The 24,897-nt window shown below is 37.1% G+C and overlaps 1 protein-coding gene across 1 annotated transcript; it reads right to left on the reverse strand.

Moving 5' to 3' along the window:
• Positions 1 to 724: 724 nt before the first annotated feature.
• LOC104906084 (probable adenylate kinase 6, chloroplastic) lies at positions 725 to 24,676 on the reverse strand. Its single transcript, XM_010694796.3, has 4 exons — positions 24,244 to 24,676; positions 21,192 to 21,332; positions 1,581 to 1,853; positions 725 to 1,333 (listed from the first exon to the last, which is right to left on the reverse strand). Exons 1-4 carry the CDS (start codon positions 24,580 to 24,582, stop codon positions 1,187 to 1,189), a joined length of 900 nt encoding a protein of 299 aa, XP_010693098.2. The 5' UTR covers positions 24,583 to 24,676; the 3' UTR covers positions 725 to 1,186.
• Between the last annotated feature and the right edge of the window lie 221 nt (positions 24,677 to 24,897).

Below are 24,897 nucleotides of genomic sequence, written 5' to 3' on the forward strand. Positions count from 1 at the left end.
CTGAACTTATCTGATCTGATCTGAACTTATTTTTTCTGATCTGATCTGATCTGAACTTATTTTTTCTGAACTGATCTGATTACAAGATCTTATCTTTTAGATTTCTCTCAATATATAAGAAAAAATATAGTCATGTGGGGTCTTGTTTGATTCGTCTCAATGAATACTTTATTAATATTCAATTATTATAATTTTTACTAATATGTAATGAAAGATATTTAATAGTAAAAATGAGTTTAAAAACTAACAGATCTGATCTGATCTGAACTTATTTTTTCTGATCTGATCTGATCTGATCTGATTAGATCTGAAATAAGCAAAAATAAGGTGAACTGAACATAGCCTAAGTTGGTAAACTTTCATAAATTTCCAAAGGCCAAAGACCACTTTTATCTTCAGAAAAAGAAAACGGAAAACACAAAATGACAAAACTAGCAACAAGTCGATAACAAACTAATACAGTATGCTATATTCTACTCTATTCCACTAACAACTTTCTATAAATAGTACTACTAAAGTATTCATGCTGTTCTGCAGTCTGCACTACCAAACAAAGCCTTAATCACGCTTCACTTTAATAAAATGTAACATTTGACACCGCACCATTTTGAGTAATATCAAATTGTGAGAAAACCCAAGATTAATCCCTCAAAGATTAGGGGAAAAAGAACATTAACAATGACAAAATAATTAGTGAAAAAACAACAATAAAACCCAGGAGAGAGAAAGAGCTTAAAACCAACTATAAACCTACTGCACGTTTTCCCAATCCCAATAGAGCAGCAAGACAGAGCAAGTAATCTAGTCAAATTCATCTTACAGATACAATACTCATATATTCATAACTACATACATACATACATACATATGTCAGCTTATAGGTGGCGTCGGGCCGGCTAGCCTGATGGGCTGCACAGAATGACCCGGCAAAAGCACAGCCTGGCTCGGCGGGCAGGCAAAGCTTATTATATGACTTTGACAAATGCCGTAGTTAGAGCTATATGACGCTGGTCCTTATCTTTTTGTAAACCAGGAAAAATCAGCCTGCTATATCCAACTAACTAGTTCCAGGATTTTTATTTCATGTAATATCTGCTCCAAATTATCAATTTGAATTAACTATACACTGTTTGAAAAAATGATCACTAACCTAGATAACATATGGTACAGAAAATTGTTTGGTGATTCAAGCTGCAGCTGATTGACCGTCGTCTTCATGGTCATCAAGATTCAGAGCATGCAGCAACTTTGGCCAGGATTCTGGAATTCCACCAGGAAGATCAAATTGCAAAAGTTTCCCCTGCTTGCGATAAAATTCCTCAACGGGTTGAGTCTGCATATTAAAGATTAATTCTCAAGAGTTTTAGATCACTAGAAGATATACTACGAACTAAATCGATCACTAACATTCGCAGCCTGCTCCAAAAGTTCATTCTTTTTACTATAAAAAAAGACAGAAAATCAAAGATAAGATCATAAGAAACAACCATCACAAAAAAGTGATTGCCTTTATTGGGTAGGGTGCAAGAATGGGGAGAAGAAAGAAAGATTGTCGGAGCATTCGAGATTATGAGAGATACCATTTCATAATATATTCGGAGTCTCTCCTTCACGACTTCCTCTTTATCATCAGAGCGACTGATAAGCTTTGATGCACATTCAGGGGGCGGAAGAAGGGGAGCCATGTACATCCCAGGGCTTTCCTTGTCACCCTTGATATTAATGCATGCAACATTGTAGTTTCCACCACACTCACTACAGATCCTTCTGCCCAGGCATTTTGCAAGTAAGGCCTCCTCCCGGAGCTTAAGATTAACCACCAAGTCAATATCAATTGCTCCCTCCAAAATTTCCTGTCACAGCAACAAAATATAATGAAATAAGAATGAACAAATGTTCAAAATTCCAAACAGAGAATTAACCTAATATAGTATGTCAAGAAAGATAAAATATAACATATAAAATACACCCTGAGATAATTTACATTTTGCAAGCAGAACATGTAATTTAGAATAAAAGACCTAATCAGTACAGTGAAGAGCTCCCAAATGCAGACCAAACTTACCTTTTGCAGAAGCATTTGTAAGCTTTCAGGTTGCTGTAATCATGAACTCTTGATGTGGCTGAACAGAAACGTGTTCAGCAACAGTGAGCTGACAGACTTACAGCCTATAGTAGTTTGGCCTTCTTAAAATGATGTACACTTCTGATGACAGTAAGCATAACAGTAGTGGTTTTTTCTTTATGATTTAGGTTTAATTACATGGAAAGAGTTCCTATTGCCAATTACCAAAAATAGTGCTTGGGCAGTTGAGGACTGGCAAAATGATGCGAGACACCAGAGCTTAGAAGAAAATAAGGGCAGCATCATATCATATGCATGAACTTATCTGCTGCTGTGTAGAAGATAAATATTTATTGGATGTTCTGTCTCTTTCTCATCAGAGTTAATTGTTAGAAGTATTAAACTAGCTAACAAGCACACTCCATGTTACAGGGAGGAGAGAGGACATTCAAAGAGGGTGCATCTCCTCCGGATAGCAGTCAAATCTGAAGAACCCTTGGAGTTTTCTACGTGGGTTCTGCTCTGTCCAAACAGAATGTACAATACAGAGAAAGATATTTTGCAACTTAGGCCATCTCTTCAGCTTAGAAGAATCAGTCTCAGCAAAAATAATATTGATACAGTAAATATACATGTGATGAAAACACTGCTGAATCAGTAAAATCAGTTTTGATCAATTAATCAGTATAAAACAGATTTAGTTAGTAAAAAGCAGTTCTGATCAATAAAACAATACTCCTCAGTACAATCAATTCAAGCACAGGAAAAATTGGGTGGACAAATAGAGCTTTATCCTCCACTTATTTTCCAAACATATTCATCTAGGTGGAAGATCCATGAGCGGAAAATTTTATCATGTACATTAGCATCATTTAAAAGTAATAAGGTGCCTCATTCCATGTAACAAATCCTTGAATACCAGATAACCAGCCCACTAGTGACTCTATATGTTCATCTCCCTCTTAAGGCAATAATAGAAGGCAATATCTAGGATGACAATCTACCAGAAGACAGGTCAGCTATTGTCATGCTGCAGTACTTACTCTCACCATAGCATCTCAGTGCAAAGGTTCGAGTAGCGACGCGGCTTACTCCTGCCTGGTCAACCTTCGTCTCTCTTCAAGCTGTCTTGTCACTCTTTGATCACTACTTTGAGAATTCGAAATGTCATACTGAACCAATCTGGTATACAATGGATTGAAAACAAATATGGATAACCTAGAACAGTGTTCCCTGTGAGGGGGAAAGGGGGGGGGGGGTTAGTAAACTTCATAACCCTGGTCCATTCTACCCAAAGCAAAGGCTTAACATGCACTTGCTGAGCCACAAATTGACAGCACAGATTTCTAACATAAGGCAAACCTGATTCAGACTACAGCCAAGCCACTTTCAGCAAAAGATAAAGAAAATTTAACTTACAAGAGAAAAAAATAATTTAACCAAGCAAAAACATCATTTTTTCTTATTTAGCTGATGTGGGAGAGGAGTATGTCTGGTTAAACAACTTAAAAGAACAGATTACAATAATAAAGATGCGACATAAATACGTAACAGCACAGCAAAGCATCAAGTAATAAAGATGGATGTTATAAATATATAGACCATAGCGTCAATTAAACACCACAGATTCACAGAGTTGCATTATAAAGCGCATCCACCCACCCCAAGAACACACCAAAGCATGGATTATGCACTAAGGTACACAGTAGAAAGAACATATACTTCATATAAAAGAACACAATTTTTACTTTTCTAGGTAAAAAGAACACACAATTCATAATTAAAGAACATGTATAATCTCCATATATAAAAGAACATAGGTCGTAATAAAATGCACATATAGCAAGTGAACATACAATATTGATTAAAAGAACATATTAAAAGAAAGGTTTAAAATTAAACATACAAAAAGAAAGGTTTAAAATTAAACATGCCAAAAGAAAACATGGTTTGAGAAACCATAGATGAAAACAAAGAACTCGAATATCAAATGGAAGAACACACCAAAAAGAAAACATGGTTTAGAATTAAAGAACGTGTCTAATGAAAGAACATGCTTCCCAAGTAAAAGAATACACGCTTCAGAACAAATAAGAAACATATATATTCTCCATTATTAGAACATAGGTCATAAAAAAATAACATATAATAGAGGAAGAGACAATTAACATACACTCAAATGAAATGAACATGTCTAGTCAATTACCCAAAACAAAAAGAAGAACATACACCTAAACAAAAACATTAACATCTACATTATGTTAAAAAAAAAAAATCATCGATCTTCTACATCAATTGAAAACCATTAAATATTTGAAACAATGATAAAAAAGAAATGTTAAATTAATAGTATCTCTTAAAACTTAAGCAAGTAACAATGCCAATTAAGGATTATAATATTAATAACCTTTTATTTGAAAAGGTAAAAGAAGTTGCACGATTTAAGGAAACAAATGACATCTTTTTTGGAAATCATGGACTCAAAAGATGGTAAAACCAATAATATAAGGAAGGAGAGTCGATGCGAAACGTGGTAGCACGTACGGAAACAGGTACGGGAAACGCTACCTTGGGTGAATACGAAAGGTTGGGTCATTTTTTTACTGATTTTTTTTAATAAATTTAGAAACCAAAATTAACATGCAATAAGAAAATTTATTTATAATGAAATTATAACGCTACCTTTGCTGGTAACCTATGTCACTACTTTTTCTCAAAGGCTAAATATATAGTTGAACATTTATTTATAAAATATTAAAACTCTTAGTAATCTTAAAAAAATATAATTAAAAAATGATAATTTAAATATTTGTTAAAGAGGTTCACCATATTACCATAGTGCTACTACCATAATACTATGTGTTTGACTAAGAAGCTTCTAGAAAATGTTTTTTTTTTTAAAAAGGGGAGCAAGGGGTCCATCGCCCACTTTTTTCACCGCTTCTTTAGAACTTCTTCCTCTTCCCCTTCATCAACATAATTTCCATTGAACTTGTGGAAAAAAAAACCAAAAATTAAAATTAAAAATAGAAAAATATTCTATATATTCTGAAAAATAAAAACCCTAAAGGTTTTATGATCTATTACTGACGAACATTGTCTCAATTATTTATCTAAAATTGTCAAACAAAACCATAGTTTTGCAATTGGGCTCAATTGGGTTTTTTGCTATGAAATAAGGGATGTTGACGTAGACGATCTGATTCGCGAACGGAGGCGACCGGAGTTGCGTTTGCGTTTGTTGCACGATTGGCGAGGAGCGATTCAAACCGCATATCGGGCAAGCGTCCTGCGTATCACTAGGTAAAACAGTGTAGTTTAAAAGCGGGTGCACCATCATGTTCCCATCCGTAAGAACCCATAAACGAGCAATGAGGTAGCACAAAAAGATAAAACTTATAAATCGTTAGGTACCGCTGCGATACATACCAAGTTGTTTAACATATCTACAAATAGAGCATACAACATCCATCGTGAACACAGTGACATCTTTTGCACTTCCTATGAGCTAACATAGCTAATTTAGGTCTTTATTTGATTAAATGTAATTTGCAGAAAATCAAAAGATGTAACAAGCTTTCGAGAGGCTCGAATCTCTCCCATGAAACTACTAAAAACTTGTTAGAGCTCGCAACGGAAATTTGACTTCTACGAGATAATACGAAATCAATACCTCACAAATAGATAATATTTTAGGGATAAACAAACAACACTATGAAGGAAATAATTAAATGTAATGTAAGAAAAATACACGTGTCTTAAACTAAACTTTTATGATGTGAATTATATGATTCTACATTACAACCTAAGCATTATCTAATCACACAAGTGATAAATTAGGAATGCTAAATAAGGAATATTCTCTAGAAAACAATATCGCACATTATTTCTTTCTTACAATTCCTCTTGTTGTATGATTAATAGTTCTCCACAAAATAGGGAGAGAATTAATCTCACAACTAATAACACTTATTTCTACAATCCTCCACCTCGTTCATAACTTGAAAACATTCAAATTTTGAGCGAACAAATTGCGGGTATTCGTTTCCAATTGTACCATTTTGACAATCACTGCCTACGTACCCTCGAATAGGATCAAACCAATCGTAGTTCCATTTATTTGTTATTTCTCCATGTAATACCTAATATGGGACAATATTTAGACATTCTAAACAATGTTGGAACTTGCTTCCTGAAGCAAATTTGGTTAACATGCCTGCAAGGTTCTCATTTGTTTGCACCTTCGAGAAATACTACCTTCCTCTATGACATCCCGTACAAAATGATACAACATATCTATACGTTTGATACGATCATGATGAACCTGATTCTTCGCCAAGTTAATAGCACTTTGGTTGTCACAATGCAGATTCACACTTTCTTACTTCAACCCTAAATCATTTAGAAGTCCCCACAACCATCATGCTTCCTTAACTCTTTCTGCCATTGATATACTCGGTTTCTGTCGTAAATAAAGCCATTGTAGTCTCTAACATTGACTTCCACCTAATTGCAATTTAAATACATAACCAATAGTATATCTTCGTCTATCTTAATCACCGGCATAATCTGAATCAACGAAGCCGCTTATTTGACATGTATCTCTACCAAAGCATAAACTTGTGTCAATACTACCTTTTAAGTACCGCAAAACCCATTTCGGTGCTTCCCAATGTGCCTTTCTCGAGTTCGCCATGAACCTATTGAGAACATTGAGTGCTTGTGAAATGTCTGGATGTGTACACACCATGACGTACATTAAACTGCCAAACACTAGCATAAGGTACATTACCCATGTATGCCTTATTTTCCGCTATAGTGGGAGATTGTTTACAAGAGAGTTGTAATGTTGAGCTAATGGAGTAAACAGTGACTTAGCACCTTTCACCCCAAACCTTTCAATGACCCACTCAATATAGCCTTTTTGGCTCAAGAACAATTTTCGATTTGATCTCCCTCTTCTAATATCCATACATAGTATCTTCTATGCAGCACCCAACTCTTTAGTTTCGAAGTCATCACCGAGTTAAATGTTTAACCTATCTATCTCCACCTTACTTTCCGAAGCAGTAGCCATGTCGTCCACATACAATAGGAGATAAATATAATCACCTCCACAAAGTTTACAAATGTATACACAATATTCATAATTACTTTTGGAAAACTCTTGCTTTAATATAAAGGAATCAAATCGTTTCTCGAGGAGATTGTTTCAATCCATAAAGTGATTTCCTCAAGTGACATACCCGATTCTCTTTACCATCAACCTTAGATCCCTCAGGTTGATACATATAGATTACCTTATCCAAATCACCGTGTAAAAAGGATGTCTTCACATCAAGTTATTCCAGCTCAAGATCACCATGAATAACAAGACTTAATAGCAATCGGATAGAAGTATGTTTTACCACTAGTGAAAATATCTCATTGTAATCCACACCCTCATTCTGTGCAAAACCCTTGGCCACTAGTCTAGCCTTATATCTTATATCATCGGTCTTGCAAGGATCCTCTTTTCTTTTATACACCCACTTACATCCAATAGCAGTCTTTCCCACAAGCAATGAGACTACCTCCCACGTCTTATTTTCATAAAGAGATTGCATCTCTTCCTCCATAGCAACCAACAACTCTCTCTCCTTGTCCTTAATAGCTTGTTTGAAGGTGACCGGCTCATAATCCTCCATCAAAAGAGTTCATATTCAACCACGTTTACCTGGCACAGTTCTTGTGAACATTTTTTATTATTCCTCTTTGGCCTATTGTATGCCAAAGATTCATGCTACTGTTGTTGTAACACATGTACATTTCCCCATTGAATCACCTCATGTTCAAGATCATCGTTCTCATCATTTTGAATAGCACCTCGATGCTCCACCTAAACATGATTAAAATGTGGTTGATCTCTAGATTCTATCTTCACCACTTAGTAGTTGAAGTAGTCTTGACATCACCATTATTTGGAACGATAGATTTAAAACAAAGCTACCATGGATTTTTCATCAAAGGTCACATCCCTGCTAATTACAAATTTAGAATTCTCTACGCTCTAAACACGATAGCCATTAACGCCTTTGGGATACCCCAAGAATAATGCTTTCTTAGCTCTTTCATCAAGCTTGTTATCCTTAATATGATGATAAGTCGTGCACCCGAAGACTCTAAGTCTCTCGTAACCTGCATGTTCTGCTGAACCCACTCTATAAGGCGTGTCTCCATCTAAATAAAAATGTAGTGATCGATTCACTATACTCCATACCATTATTATATGACCGTACAGTTTTTAGCTTTTGACCCTTTCTATTCGCACTCCACCGCTTGAAAATGTCGAGTGACTTCGAGAAAATAAGTCCAAGCATATCTAGAATGATCATTAACAAATGTAACAAAGTACCTGGAACCTCCCTTGGAAGCAACTTTAGCCGGACCCCAAACATCTTTATGCATATAGTCTAACAACTCTATGCTCTTGTGCTTACTTGTAAAGGACTTCACCTTGTGTGCTTTTCCATACAATGCTAAAAAAATTCCATATGTGGCTTCTTCATGTTCTTTAAAAACCTTGTCCACTAAGCAATGATAGACCCTTATGCCAAGGGGCATGTGCCATATCCTCGTGCATTATGTTTGGCCTTTACTTCCACCGATTCCAATTGCTAAATCACCTGTAACAATTGTCCCCAAAAGAGGATAAAGATTACGGTGACGAATCCCCTTCATCACTATCAAGGAACCACGAACAACTTTTAAAACTCCGTTCTCTAAAACTATTTTGCAACCATTTTTCTCTAATGACCAAGAGAAATAAGGTTTTTCCGCATATTTGCTATATGTCTTACATCCTTCTAAGGTTATTATTGTTTCATCATGCATCTTTACTCGAATAGTACCTAACTCGACAGTCTTACAAGCATTATCGTTTCCAATCAAAACAATGTCCCCATCGAAACTTTGGTACTCCCTCCGTCCCTGAATAGTTTGAATACCTTCCTGTTATGTTTGTCCCAAATCAGTTTGAACACTTCCATTTTTGGCATGATCCCACTATTAATATATTTCTTTTTTGTACTCCCTTGGCCCACGCTCTACCTTTATCAATAAAAAATTACCTAACTTTCTCTCTCTTTTAATATATAAATACCCCACCAACTCTTATCACGTCTGCTTTTTGAATACGGTTTTTTCACCAAATACCCCCGATAAATTTTTCTTTTTGCACCATATACCCTTTCGACTTTTGATATTCACCATATACCCTTTCGATTTTTGATATTCACCATATACCTCCATTTTTAAAAATATAAATCAAACTACCCTTTTGACTAACGCTATTAGACTTTCCTTAGTTATTAACCCCTAACCCCCTAACCTTAATTAACTAACCCGAACCTAATCCAAACCCTAACTCTAACCCTCATCTAATACTCATCCTAACCGTAAACCTAACCACCCTCCCCCACCCCTTACCCCCACTGCTCACCACCCCTGAAGCCCCCCTCCCCACCTACTCGCTCACCCCCTCCCCTTCCTACCTACCGTCGCTGACCCCCCTCCACTTTTCTAACTGGCGCGAACCCCCCTGCAGTCGCTCACCCTCCCTCCCCCTTCCCCCGCAACCCCCCTTCCCCAGCAACCCCCCTCCCCTTCCACCGATTCTTCGCAAAAACCCCAAATCAATCACGAATTTCTCACCGAATGTGACCCTTCAAAAACCCCAATCGAAAATTCTTGGGGGAACGGGGCTACGGGAGAGGGGGGTAATGGGGGTGGTAGGGAGGGGGCTATTGGGGTGGTGGTGCAATAGGGGAAAATGGTAAGGGTGGGTGAGGGGTGGTTATGGTTAGGGTTAGGTTTTAGATTAGGGGTTAGGATTAAGGGTAGATTTACGTTAGTTGATTAGGGTTAGAGGAGGGTTTAGAGGTCAATGACTAACAGAGTTTAACAGCGTTAGTCATTAAGGGTAAGTAAATGTATTTTTTCAAAAGTGAGGGGTATATGGGGTTTCAAAAGTGATATATAGTGCAAAAAAATTGTCATGGGTATATGGTGAAAAAAACGTTTTAAATAAAATAAGAGTGGATAACCGCACTACAACTTATCACCTTAAAGTACGTGTCTGAGCAAGTGTTCAAATCTTTCCGGGAAGTTGTAAACCACGCTATGTTAGGATACATATGGTGAGATGGTCCTCAACAAGCATTTATTTTCCAGAAACCTCATTGCATTGTTTTGAAACCGAGTAACAATAATCATCCTCGCTATTCGAGACATAACTCACCTCTTTTTTTCTTGTTTTCCTTTGGAATTGTCATTGCTGTTCTTCTTGAATAATACCCTCTTGTTTGGGCTATTAGCTTTAAAATGACCAAGCTCACCACATTTAAAACATGGTCTTTCTACAAGAGGTCTAGATTTTGATCTAGACTTTTCTCCCTTGCCTGGTCCTCTTTCATAAGCCTTCCTCTCAATCCCTCAGCTTGTTCGTTGTATTCTCTTCCATTATTACACATCATTCCACTTGTATCAACCTTTCGAAGGTCATCCACTAGAAGCGACGTTTTAGTCTCATCCATGGTTAAAGTATCACCGGCAAACATCAAAATCTGAACCAGATTTTCGTAGGACTTTGGTAATGAAAGTAATAGCATGAGTGCTTGGTCTTCTTCATCTAACTTCACATCTATATCCTTTTAAGTCTGATGTAATCCTATCAAACTTATTGATACACTCTCGGATGGAGGTGCCTTCTTCCATCTTGCATGTATACAATTTGGGTTTTAGATAGATTCTTTTTGTTAGAGTTTTTGTCATGAAGTTTATCTCTAACTTTGACCACACGCCAGCAGTCGTTGCTTCTTCATTCACCAATAGTGCAACATCCCTCTCAATGCATAAGATTATAGTTGTTTGTGCTTCAAGATCTAACTCTTCCCAATCCTCATCCTTCATGTCCTCGGGTTTTTATTCTTTTCCCTCTAATGACTTAGTGGAACTTTTGTGATATAAGCAAATTTTTCATTTGCATCCTCTAATAGGAAAAATCATTTTTCCCATTGAATTTTTAAATTTCATATTTCCCAACTTTTACCGTTCCAATAGTAGATGCCATTATAAATATTTTTTCAAAATAAAAATTTATAACTTAATATTTTGACGTTGGCTTCAACACAATTTGTTAGAGCTCGCAGCGAAAATTTGACTTCTACTAGATAATAAGAAATCAATGCCTCACAAATATATAATATTTTAGGGATAAACAAACAACCATTATGAAGGAAATAATTAAATGTAATGTAGAAAAATACACTTTTCTTAAACTAAATTTTTATGATGTGAATTATATGATTCACATTACAACCTAAGCATTATATAATCACACAAGTGCTAAATTAGGAATGCAAAATAAGGAATGTTCTCTAGAAAACAATGATGCATAATATTTACTTTCCTACAATTCCTCTTGCTCTATGATTAATGTTTCCCCACAAAATAAGGGGAGAATTAATCTCACAACCAATAACATTTATTTCTACAAAACTATTCACAATATTTTCCATGCTTTCCTTGCTCTAGTTTCCTCTATTTAGGCCTTGTTTGGTTGTATATAGGAAGTCATACTTCCTAGGAAGTTATTTTTTCCATGTATTTGAAATTCCTAGGAAGTGTAAAATTGTGTTTGGTTGATAATGGGAAGTAGAACTTCCTATGGGAAGCTCTACTTACCTAGGGGGACCTAGGTAAGTAACTTCCTCCATTTTGGAGGAAGTAGAACTTCCTAGGAAGTGCAAATTCCCATGATTTTGCCAACCAAACAACTTCATATACTTCTACTTCCTAGGAATTTGCACTTCCCATAATTTGTTTTGTCAACCAAACAAGGCCTTAGAGTTCCTACCCTAACTTATTCTCCTAAGCCACAAACTTATAAATCTACAACCTAAAGTGCCCTCCCCTACAAATCTACTACCTAAAGTGCCCTCCCCTTATATTAGTTCTTCGCAGTGTTTCTCAAGACAAGATTCTAACAAAAGCAACACAAGTTATGACAATAAGGTAAAAGGGAACATAAGTTGAATATAAGCTTCGATTTTACTTAGCACATTCAAATTGGTTACATACCTATACCACTTAAGACTCTTCATCTACCTTTAAGTATCCTTGATAGATACCTGAAACCCTCAATGGGTCTAACACTTTGATTTTGGATACACGGTCCAATAAGATTCTAACAAAAGCAAAACAAGTTATGACAAGTAGGTAAATGGGAACATAAGTTGAATATAAGCTTCGACTTTACTTAGCACACTCAAATTGGTTACATACCTATACCACTTAAGACTCTTCATCTACCTTCAAGTATCCTTAACAGATACCTGACACCCTCAATTGGTCTAACACTTTGATTTTGGATACACGGCCGAATATGATTCTTCTAATGACTATACATAGATGCATAACAAAGTAGCATACCCTTCTAGGTTATCCCCATGTCCATAGTGCAAATTTAGGCACTCGTAACTATGTCCTTGTGTCTTTAAGTTAAGAATTTACAATCCCCGCATTCATAGGTTAAGCTCTGTCACGGCAAATCGCAAATCGTCAGCGTACCTGTGTTGATACGATCCGACATGGATCCAAGTACGAAATACATGTCAGCACTAGGATACGCCTAAAATAGAAGAGGGAGAAGGAGAAACCCTAGTTTTAGAAATTGACGACAAGATCCATCACAAAAATTGATGGGAATTTTACTCGTGAGATGGAGGCCAGCCAAATGACGTTGAATCTTCTGTCGGTTGTATTCTCCGGCTACGGCAATCGAAGATGTGACGTGGGGCTTTTCTCTCATCTAAGACTTGCCGACTTTTTATTCCATGGTATTGTACCCATATTTCTCGTCTACCATGGGAACAAAAAACTGAAGCAATGCTTCATTTAAAAAGTAGCGGTACGTACTTTTTATTTATTTGCAAAGTAGTAGTATAACTGTATTTTTTTATTTAAAAAGTAGCATTGCCACATTACAATTAAGAGTAGTACACCTCTTCTCCTTTCTCTCTGAAACAACTATATACAGTAAAGTGTAAACCGTTACTTTTTATTTTCTTTTTACTTTTTGTTAGTACTAAAACTTTGAACTTCAAACTATATAAATATTAGTTTTTTAGTGTAACCACCGTATCCTCGTACCTGAGTCCAAATTCAGGATGGTGTCCCCATATCCAAAATTTTCAAAATTAACGTATCGGACACTCGGATCCGCACACGTATCCGATACTCATACCCGTGTCCATGTAACATAGGTTAAGCTACAAAGGAGGTTTGAGCAATGATTGCAAAGCTAATTGAAAATTTTGTAAACATGTCATCTTCTATAAATAGCATTGTATCCATAACCATTGAACAACTCTCTTTACCATCCAATATCCCATGTTGATGCGATGCCATTTCCGTCCCCTCGCCCATCTTTCCTCCTCTAGTTATAATATGAATAAAAGACGGCGAAATATTCTAGCACCCAATATATCTCAAAGTCTATCTAGTACAGACTATCAGCTGCAGTTGAATATATTTAAGCTAATCAAAGGGGCAAAAAGATTATTGGCCCTGCTTGGTAAAGAGAGGTGTGGGGAAAAATTAGAGGTTTAAACTCATATTAGAGGATTTGACTAGTCAATCATGTGATTTGAGTGTTTGCCAGAGATAGGTCTATAATAGCTGATTGGGCTCGAAAAGCTCCTTTTGAGAAAAGTTGGGGAAAGCAGCTTTTTGACTTTCGAGGTTGAGGAATGAGTGGCGTAAATTACATTTATGTCCTTAAGTTCTTGAAAATTACATGTATAAACAAACAACGTACACTAATGAATTACGTCCATGTTCTTATTGATAATTTTACACAATTAAGTAGCAACTAATTATCACTTATTTTCCAAAAATTTATACAAACAGCTAGTCAAACCAACTACAATCAATTGTCGAGGGTGTTTGGTTGAAAGAATGTTGGGGTAAAAAGAGAGGTTTGAGATGAATTAGACTAGTTCAAACCAATGATACAAGGAACGTGGGACGGAGCCACGTTTTTTGATGTGGGTCGTTTGTTGCCAATCACGAAACAAACGCAACCCATATTGCTGTCATCCACGTCCCAATTGGCAGACCGTCATTATTGAGCATAGTGAGAAGAGAAAGGAGAACAAAGGGTGGAACTGCGAAACAAGAAATCGAAAACTGAAATAAAATACTTTTACTCTATTTTTCCTTTTTTTAAAAACTAAAACTGTATACCACATTACCACTCTTTCTTTTTTTATACGGCCTCTTCTAATTTTTTTAATGTACAACCTAACTCACGTGGATAAGTCACAAAGAGAGCAACTCTTTTGACTTTTCAACTTCCAATATTGTTTTTTTTTTCTTTTTTCAAATCAAAGACCAAAGTAACACATTATAATACTATTGTTCATTAATATTATGTATAAATTTTGTTTCCATCGAGCCCGATTCACTCAAGAGTAGCATTCCACGTATCCATTTTTGTACCCCGTTTCGAATTGAATCCTGTCCCTTGTAACATTGGTGCAAACCTCTCTAATGGGAGTGTTTGATTTGAGCCAAAAAAACTAATTTTGAAAAAGCTACTAGTAGGAGCTTTTTGGAAGAAAGGTTTATGAATTTAGTTGTCTAATGACTAATATATTCTAAAGTTGGTCAAATAAACTAACCTTTACAAAAAAAAAAAAAAAAAAAAAAAAAAAAACCCACCAATATGGCAATAAATTATTCAAATAACTCTATTAGTCAATTCACCTAATAAAGTATCAAGCACTGAACAACTATCTACCTAACATTTATTACACAAACAACTAGTCAAACTAGTTAATACAACAACCTAAAAGCTACCAGCTACTAGCTAAGCTTTAATTGCCAGATAGGTCATGTACCAGCTAATACAATCACCTATCAGGCTAATCGCCAAATAGGGCCATTATCTTGGGATGTTTTGGAACAATGAAAAGTAAGTTGACTTCTAACCACTACTGACGCTAGACATTGACAAAGATTTACAAATCATGACCAAGAGCTCAAAGTATGATTGAATATAAATGGTTTATGAAGAGTCCAGCGAATACACTAATGACAAACATTAATATGTACCCCAAGTCTAGAATTCAGGTTGAAAAGAAGGTTCATAGGTGATAGCTACAACAACCTAAGAAACCTCTACAAGTTATATGATAATTGCCTAATATTTAAGGATTTGCAATAATAACATCACATAAATCTCACGAAACAAGCTCTGTCCTCAGATTCCTTTATGCAGCGTATGCTTGCTTCTATTGTGGACTATGAAAGAACTAATAGCATTTTTTTATTTTTATCATTTGGCCGTTTAACTCCGCCTGTGAGTATCTGTGTGGCATTCATTGCCGATCTCAAGCCCGGATAAAGGAGGAGAGTTGCGGTAGGTTTGGGGCGGCCAGCGTAAAACATAGCCCCATATCATGACATGAATCGGCAAATGAAAAACGTGGGGGAGTCCCCTACTCAGCGACGCGCTGCACTTCATAGACCCGGGTGTAGTGATAAGTATGCAAGGGTTGCTAGGTCGTCGCCCGGAAGCGGCGCGCCATCCCGGCGCCCGGGGTGGTGTCAAATATGCAAGGGTTTCCGCATCAGGGACGGGTGCGGGTAAAGAAGCTAGTCCAGGGTAGTGGTAGGGGTAGGGGTAGTGGTAGGGGTAGTAGGATGCGCTTTGGAACATGGAACATTGGCTCTTTGACGGGAAGATCGGCGGAGGTGGTGGAGGTTATGAGGAAGCGAAAGATTCACATAATGTGCCTTCAAGAGACTAAGTGGGTTGGTGGAAAAGCAAGAGAAATAGCCCCGTGGGGTTATAAGCTGTGGTACTCTGGAAAGGATAAGAGTAGGAATGGAGTAGGCATCATTATTGATAAGGAATATATTGATGATGTGGTGGAAGTTTCGAGGAAGAGTGACCGCATTATGAGTATCAGGCTAGTATTAGGGAGCGAGGCGGTGACTATCATAAGCGCATATGCGCCGCAAGTAGGATTGGAAGCATTTATTAAACAACAATTTTGGGAGGATTTGGAGGATGTGTGCAACGAGTGCCTATTAATGAAAAATTGATCATTGGTGGGGATCTTAACGGACATGTGGGCACTAGTCGAGTTGGCTTTGAGAGCATTCATGGAGGTTTTGGGTATGGGGAGAGAAATGAAGCTGGAAGCGATATCTTGGATTTCGCATTAGCCTATGGTCTTAGTATTATGAACACTTGGTTTGAGAAAAGAGAATCTCACCTTGTGACATATAGAATGGAAGTAACGCGAGTCAAATTGACCTCTTTTTAGTAAGGAATGCTTGGCGGAAGAGTTATACAAACTGCAAGGTGATACCGGGTGAGAGCTCAACCACCCAATATAGACTAGTCGTGCTTGATTTCGGGGGTAGGGAGTCTTTAAGAAAGCGAAAACCCAATGTGGAGCCGCGAATCAAGTGGTGGAAGCTCCAAGGGGAGCACAAAGATAACTTCTTAGCTAAGATGGCTAGTAAAGATATCTGGTCTTGCAACACATAAATGGAGGTAGATTCGACATGGACAAAGATAGAACTTAGTATAAAGGAAGTGGCGAAAGAGGTCCTTGGAGAATCTAAAGGAACTGTACCACCAAGTAAGGACACATCTTGGTGGAACGAGACGGTGAGACAAGCGATAAAAAACAAACGAGAAAGTTATAAACTTTTGGAAAAGATAGCAGCGATGTGAATTATGAGAAGTACAAAGAGGCTAGAAAAGAAGCCAAGAAGGTAGTACGAGAAGCTAAAGCACAGGTAAACAAAGAGCTTTATGCAAGATTGGATACGAAAGAAGGTGAAAAAGATATTTATAGAATTGCGCGTATGAGGGATAGGAAGACAAGAGACATAAGAAAGGTAAAATGCGTCAAGGGTGTGGACCAAAGAGTGCTTGTGGAGGATGAGGAGATAAAGGATAGATGGAGATCGTACTTTGATACCTTGTTCAACGGTGACAGAGCACAAGCCATCGGGGATGTACACATCCTGCCAAGTATGTTAAATCGTGAGTTTATGAGGAGGATTCAAAAGGGAGAAGTTGTTGCAGCATTAAAAAAGATGGGATTGAAGAAAGCTACGGGGCCAGATGGTATACCTACAGAAGTTTGGAGGTGTTTAGGGGGGAGAGGAATCGAATGGTTGACAACATTCTTCAACATGATTTGGAGACACAACAAAATGCCATTAGAGTGGAGGAAGAGTACTTTGATTCCTTTGTATAAGAACAAAGGCGATGTACAAGATTGTACCAACTACCGAGGAATCAAACTAATGAGTCATACTATGAAACTCTGGGAACGGGTGATTGAGCAAAGACTTAGGAAACATGTAAAGATATCGGAGAACCAATTTGGATTTATGCCTGGAAGATCGACTATAGAGGCCATCCACCTCATAAGACAAACAATGGAACACTACCGTGATAGGAAGAAGGTTCACATATGGTTTTCATTGATTTGGAGAAGGCATATGATAGAGTACCAAGAGAAATACTTTGGTGGGCGTTGGCAAGGAAAGGTGTTCCACTGAAATATATAGATATCATCAAGGATATGTATGAGGGGGCAACTACGAGTGTGCGGACTACGGTGGGGAGGACTGAAGAGTTTCCTATTACGATCGGAGTGCATCAAGGTTCTGCACTTAGTCCCTTTCTCTTTGCTCTAGTCATGGACGAAATAACGAGGTCAGTTCAAGATGATATACCATGGTGTATGATGTTTGCGGATGATATTGTGTTGATTAATGAGACAAAGGAAGGTGTTGAGAGTAAGTTGGAATTGTGGAGGCATACATTAGAAGCCCGTGGTTTTAGATTGAGCAGAAGTAAGACGGAGTATATTGAGTGCAAGTTCAGTGGGGTTACAAGCAGCGAGGCGGGGGCAGTCACTTTGGATAGCAAAGTGGTTCAAGGATCGAACGTCTTCCGTTACCTAGGATCCATTCTCCAAAAGGATGGAGAACTGGATGGAGACGTGGCGCATAGAATTAACGCGGGTTGGTTAAAGTGGAAAAGTGCCACCGGATTCCTTTGTGATTCCGGCATTCCCCAAAGATTGAAGGGAAAGTTCTACCGCACTGCAATTAGGCCTGCTTTGTTATATGGCACCGAATGTTGGGCGGTGAAACAATGCCACGTTCATAAGATGAACGTGGCGGAGATGCGTATGTTGCGGTGGATGTGTGGCCACACAAGGAAGGACCGATTAAGAAATGAAGTGATCCTGGAAAAAGTTGGAGTTGCATCCATTGAAGAAAAGATGAGGGAGAATCGGTTAAGATGGTTTGGTCATGTGAAAAGGAGATCAGGATATACACCGGTGAGAAGAATTGAAGAGTGGAGGAGTAATCAAATTGTAAAGGGTAGGGGAAGACCTAAGATGACTTGGCTGAGGGTAATTGAAAGTGATATGAGGTTACTTGGGATTGAGGAGAGCATGACGTCGGATAGAAGTGGGTGGAGGGGTAGTATCTATGTGGAGGAAGGGGTCATTTATTTGTTTTTCTCAATTGTGTTGGTATTAAAACCTTTTGCTGAAAACCTTTTCTAAACACTTTTTGGTGTAAACCTTGTTTTCAAAAAAAAAAAAAAAAAAAAAAATTTTATCACTCTTGACGATGCCATCTCCTCTGGTCACGATTCCAGTTGACGATTCATGTTAGCCGACCCCAATCACCTTGGGAATAAGGCTTAGTTGTTGTTGTATCATTTGGCCGTTTATCATTTTATATGAGACTTTCTGAACAGGAAACCACATTGCATGAACTGCCACAAAGAGAGTATTTAACTATTTATTAACAGAGGAACACAGAGGAGCAAAAAGACAACTATGTAGCACTACAACGAGATGCTTTACGAGTTCCACAAAGCTAAGCAGGAGGAAGCCACACCCCCCTTAACTTTACAGGACTTCCCAGAAAGATACCATATTACATAAAAAAAGGAAAAGGAAGTATTTACTGCTACAGGGAAAAGGAGGGGAAGAAAGACAACTATTAACACTAAAAGAGATGTTATATGAGGTCAATGAAGCTATTACATAATTACAGGAGAAGCCACATTCCTCTTAAGTGTTCTGATTTGGCATTTCCCATAATATTATATAGAAGGTGAGAAAGGAAGTTATATTGACAGGGAACAAAGAAGAGCAGAAATCACTTCATCTCGGACGACTATCAAACACTAGAAGAACCACTTCAAGAGGTCCACAAAAACGAATAACAACAAGCCATATAACCACTCCCTCCCCAACCCCCACCCCCCTCTCTTCAAGAAGGAGCAAACAACACAGCCTTGTAACAGGGATTGCTTATACTTATCAGCATCAAGTATGGAACTTCTGAGATATGGACAACAAGCTAAATTTACTCTTGGCTATCATACTCTTGCTTCAGCAGGAACAAACGAAAATCACAGTCACCGATATCTTAAATATGGGTATGAAGTTTACATAAGGTTGCAGAGGAAAAATTAAAAAGGTTAGGCATTGAAAATGAAGAACAAACATCAATAATATGTAGAGGGTCCTACCAATTATATGGCTCTTGCTTCCCATATATCCTTATTCCAAACATCAACCATGAGGTTGTAGAGGACTAGAGGGATAACAAACTAAAGGTCGTTTTGCAAAGGACCGGAACCTTCTTGTGGGTTTGGAATCAAGTTTCAAAGCAACGACACAATGACTTCATAGAATTCCAAGCAGCATAAATTCCAACCATAAGCACTTTGCACAAAAAGTGAAGGAAGGACTAATACTCTCACATGATAAGATATCCTCTGAATGACAAATCAAGCAAAAGAAGCTTGAAGTGTAGCATTGCAAGGGGAATGGGTTCATAAAACCACAAGCATTCATAATCGACCACAAGGGCTACATCATTTGTTCTTTACTAGAGAGATCTCCTTCTTAACATTAAGTATCCCTGTTTTCACATGAACATGATATAGACTCCAGTATGAGCAATTCCCAAAATAGTTTCAGTTTCCTCTCTACTTCTTAGATAGAGTGCCTTGTTGAGCTTCTTACATTGCAAGGAGAAGCCTAAGGATGACAACAGATAAGCTTGAATTAATTGTACTAGAAATTTACGCTTTTTCCTTCATACTAGGTTGACTCCAACACAATAATATAACATGAAGATTAAGGGTTTGTTCTCTTTACTTAACTTTAATTATTTTCATTAAACTAGCAACATTCTTTCAGTAAATAGAATTCTGAAAAATTAAGAAAAAGTTACGAAAAATAAGGAAAAGTTAAGAAAAAGTCCAAAAATTTAAGAAAAGTTCAGAAACTTTAAGAAAAATCAAGAAAGTTCATAAAAATTAAGAGAAGTTTTAAAATTATTGATGTAAGCTCAAGAACAATAAATTGAAGAGAATCACTCAGTTTTGAAATGTCAAAAGCAACTTGACTTACTCTAATTAGAGTCAAAGTTTACAGGGTTCAAGTATTGGAAGTAGAAGACGAATGTTTGAAAGGTTGTTGAATTCAAAGAAAATAAGTTCACCAGAAAAATTGAAAGAATGGAGCTTTTATTATCGAGAATCTTCTAGGGAAAGAAGGCCATAAGCTAAATTGTGGTTTTAAGACTAAATATCCAAGGACCAAGGTTTTTCCTTCTCTAAGCTTATAAAAGTTACACAACATAATCAGGGCACAAGCAATGTTGTTTTCTGGTTAGGTAAGGAAAAAAAAAAGCACAAGAACTACTATAGATTTCAGTTCGGTGTTGGACAAAAGTGCCCATACTTGATCTATGTCAGATATCAATTAAATATGCATCTAATATTCATGTATGATATAACTACTTACTACTCAAAGATCTGTCTAAAACTCTTTGTATCTCAATAAATTCAAACCCGCTTTCGTCCCTCTCTCAAATCTAAAGCACACGTGTTCCAGAGCGAATGCATGAGTGCATATACTCATAGGATCTGTTAACATAGAACTTTCGATAATTTCACTTTGTGCACACATAAATAGTTAATTACATATAAAAGAATTCAAAATTAATTGCTCACCGCCTGTCTTACTGTCCGAGGAAAACCGTCAAGAATAAAACCAGATTCACCATTCGCTTCTCCAGCTTCAAGACGCTTGGATAACAGATCCACTATGATCTCATCTGAAACCAGCTTCCCCTGATTAACTATATCTGCAATCTACAGAATTTACAATGTTAGAACTCACAAGTTCTATCCCAACGCAGCCCCTGTATCAAATGAGAATCAATATCACCAGCAGAAAGATCTAAAGAGGGAGAAAACAGCAGAGAGCACATCTAGCAGATTATTTCAGAGAATCAAGAAACATTAACTCATTAGACTGAGCTAAAAATTATTAGCAAGTAATGAGACAAGTTAATATCATATTTTCATGATCATTTTTGGGCCAAAGTTCTGGTGATAAATGAGTGAAGAATTTGCACAGTGCTTAACCTTTGAAGCCCTGCAGAACGACTATTCAGCTGAAAACTACTAAATGATCTGAATGCCTTCCCTTTCAATACTTGGATCACACAGTTCAACAAAAAAATTTAAAAACAAGAGACACGTTGACATGTAATTCACAGCAATCTCCTAATGTTACAAAAACTAACAAGAGCAATATTGACTAGGCTTCAACAGTGGAACAAACAATACATGCCACACGAAGGAAAGAGAATCTCCCCTTCATATTATACACACTTTAATAAGCCAAATTCAGCACAAATGTTGGTTATTACCAACAGTAATATGGTTTTAGAAAAAATGAAACGAAAAAAGAAAGATTTATCTAGGAACCAGACCAATTGGACATCAACACAGAGAAACGGAAAACATTTTATTAAAGGTAAAAAGAGGAAGAACCAGACCACATGGAAGATGGTCAATCTGCCTTAAACCTTAAAAAGCATGGTCCCCACATACTTTAACATTAAATAGAGATATACTAGTTATTTTGAGTGTGAAAGAGTGTACAATGGTATTATGTAGCAAGTATTGTGACATTTCCAGTTTAAGAAAGTGTATCATCTATTTAAGTATAAAGAGACTATTACCCAGTTACACTATGAAAGCTGAAAGCAAAAGTACTTACAGATTGACGAGCTGGAAGAGGTATGGAGAACGCAACTACGCATTTTGGCCTAAAGCTAGTGGTTAGAAAAAGAAAGAAGAGGGATATGTCGCAGGTTCAACAAGGAAAAGAAAAGGCCACGACATGAAAGTCTGAGTTAGAGATTCTATTAATTTAACAACCCTTGAGTCAATGAACTCTTGATTGCATTCTCTTCACCTTCTCTTGACTGGTCTAGTTTGAACTCATAGGAACTACTCGAACTTATCTCAACTAATCTAAACTTATTGGAACTTATTGAACCCTATTTTATGAGGCGTTGCAACTTATTGGAGCTTATTGGAACTTAATCTGAACTTATAGACTTGAAAATTATTTATTTAAGGTGAAGAGAAAGCAATCTAAGCAAGATGGATACATAAAGAAAAAGCATTTAGAATAAAAACACGCCCAATTCTCTACTGAATATTAGGTATGCAAGAGCTTAGTTAATTTTAAGATATGGTTTTGTTCAGCTCCCATGAAATATGTATTTGCCAAAGTGCATATCTAAGGCATTTCATAAACCATCTCCCCAAAATATTAACCCAAGGTATGCAAGAACCATAGAGTAAAGACAGAGAGCCAGACAACTTATCTTTAGGGGTTGGATTGACGATTACCACAGTTTCAATCCCATGTAGGATTGCACCTCTCTAATCATGGCCAATGGCAACATTGAGAATGTCAAACTTATGCAACTTCATCTCCAGATACACCCACTTCTTACCCTCACTATATGTTTATATAGGGGAATGTCGAAGGAAGGCGAGGGATCCATGTTCTCTTGTTTGAACATTGAATATGATAAGGGAAAGGAAGAGAATTGAAAGGATTCATTTTTTCTTCCAATTTTAATTAGAAACAATCCTTTTAGGTCTTGTTTGCATTGGGGGAAAATGTTTTCCAAGAAAACGATTTTCTCCAATTTTCGTTGTTTGGTTGGACAAGGGATTTGAAAAGGAAAATTAAGATGGAAAAGAGTTTTTGATGAAATCAAACAAAGGAAATATATTCATTTGTATTTTCCACTTAAAATTTCCCCACCAAAAACCAGTTTCCATAGAAATAGAAAATATTTTCCTTCAAACCAGACGGACCCTTAATGCTGAAAAGACTTAAAAGGAATTTGCAAGCTTGCACTTCCTCCCCTTCTTTTTTCGCTCCCCTTCCCTCCATATATTTTATCTAAACACACTCTTAACTATGCAAACCATCCATTTTCCCATCAAAAACCATTTTCCATAGAAAATGTTTTCCTTCAAACTAAACGGACCCTTAATGCTGAAAAGACTTGAAAGGAATTTGCAATCTTGCACTTTGTCCATTACCCTCTCCCCCCCCCCCCCCCCTTTCCCCTTCCCTCCATATATTTTATCTAAACACACCCTTAACTATGCAAACCATCTATCAGTTATCAAACAAACCTACTCCACCATGGAGCACAATCAACCAGGACTTACAACTTATTCTATATGAACGTAAATCGAACCCCTTTCACCACAACAATGAAAACGAATACCTAGAGATTGCAACATGATTTTATTTTGTTGCTCTTGATGGATACAATACAACTTAATGGGGCTTATAGGGGTAGGGGGGGATATTTCACAATCCTTGCCAGAGAACATCATCATTTATCATAACTCCAGAATTCAAATTAGCACCATAACAAAGCCAACAAACCAAGATTGACCTGATTCGGGATACAACAATAGGTACGAGAACGCAATTCACCACCTAATTTTGTCAAATTAACCCAAAAGTAAACTACATTTGCCTTTTTCCGAATCACAATTCGCACGGGGTTTAAGAAATGACGTAACATCACAACAAACACTAAAAAACAACCCAAATTCCAAAATAAACCAACTTATCCTTGCGTATAGATCATAATAGATAGTCAAAGGATAATACGCGAATAGGGTAAAAGTCGAAACGTTGCAATTAATACGAAACGAAAGAAGTATAGCGAACCTGAAGAGAGAGAGAGCCAGAGGAAGCGAGCTCATCGCGGACTAAATCACCAGTAGCAATATGAGGAACACCGAGAAGCTTCGAAAGACGAGTAGCGTAAGTGCCTTTACCAACACCAGGACAACCCAGAAAAACCCAGTGGACATTTCTTCCCTTGGGCTCAGTTCGCAATGTTAGCGGTTTATTATTGGATGTGTCATTCCAAGAGGGAGGAGATTGGAGGGTAGTTTCGGAAGTTAGAGACGCAATTTTACGGGAGATTATGTTAATGGTGGATGGAATTAGAGGTGAATTTGATAATGATGATGATGATCTCAGAAGGCGGCTTATTACCGCCATGATTGAACAGTATGAGAAGGAGAGAGAAAGAGAGGAGGTTGAAGAAGAATTGAGGAAAATAAGGATGATCAAGGTCGGATTTTCGGTTTTTTTTTTTTAACTACCTTTATAATTTATACCCTTTCAGAAGTTTTTGACTTTTTAAACAATTTGCATATATAACTTTAACTTTACCAAATAGTATTTGATCTAGGGTAGTAATGTCAAAACAGGTTCTCAAACATTCTGGGTATACCCACGACGAATCAAGTCAGACCCGAACACGTCAGGATTCTGATTGTTAGTGCCCAAGGTCATGATTGGTCAGGTTTTGTT

The sequence above is a fragment of the Beta vulgaris genome, chromosome 2 (genome assembly GCF_026745355.1).
Source record: "Beta vulgaris subsp. vulgaris cultivar EL10 chromosome 2, EL10.2, whole genome shotgun sequence".
NCBI lineage: Eukaryota > Viridiplantae > Streptophyta > Magnoliopsida > Caryophyllales > Amaranthaceae > Beta > Beta vulgaris.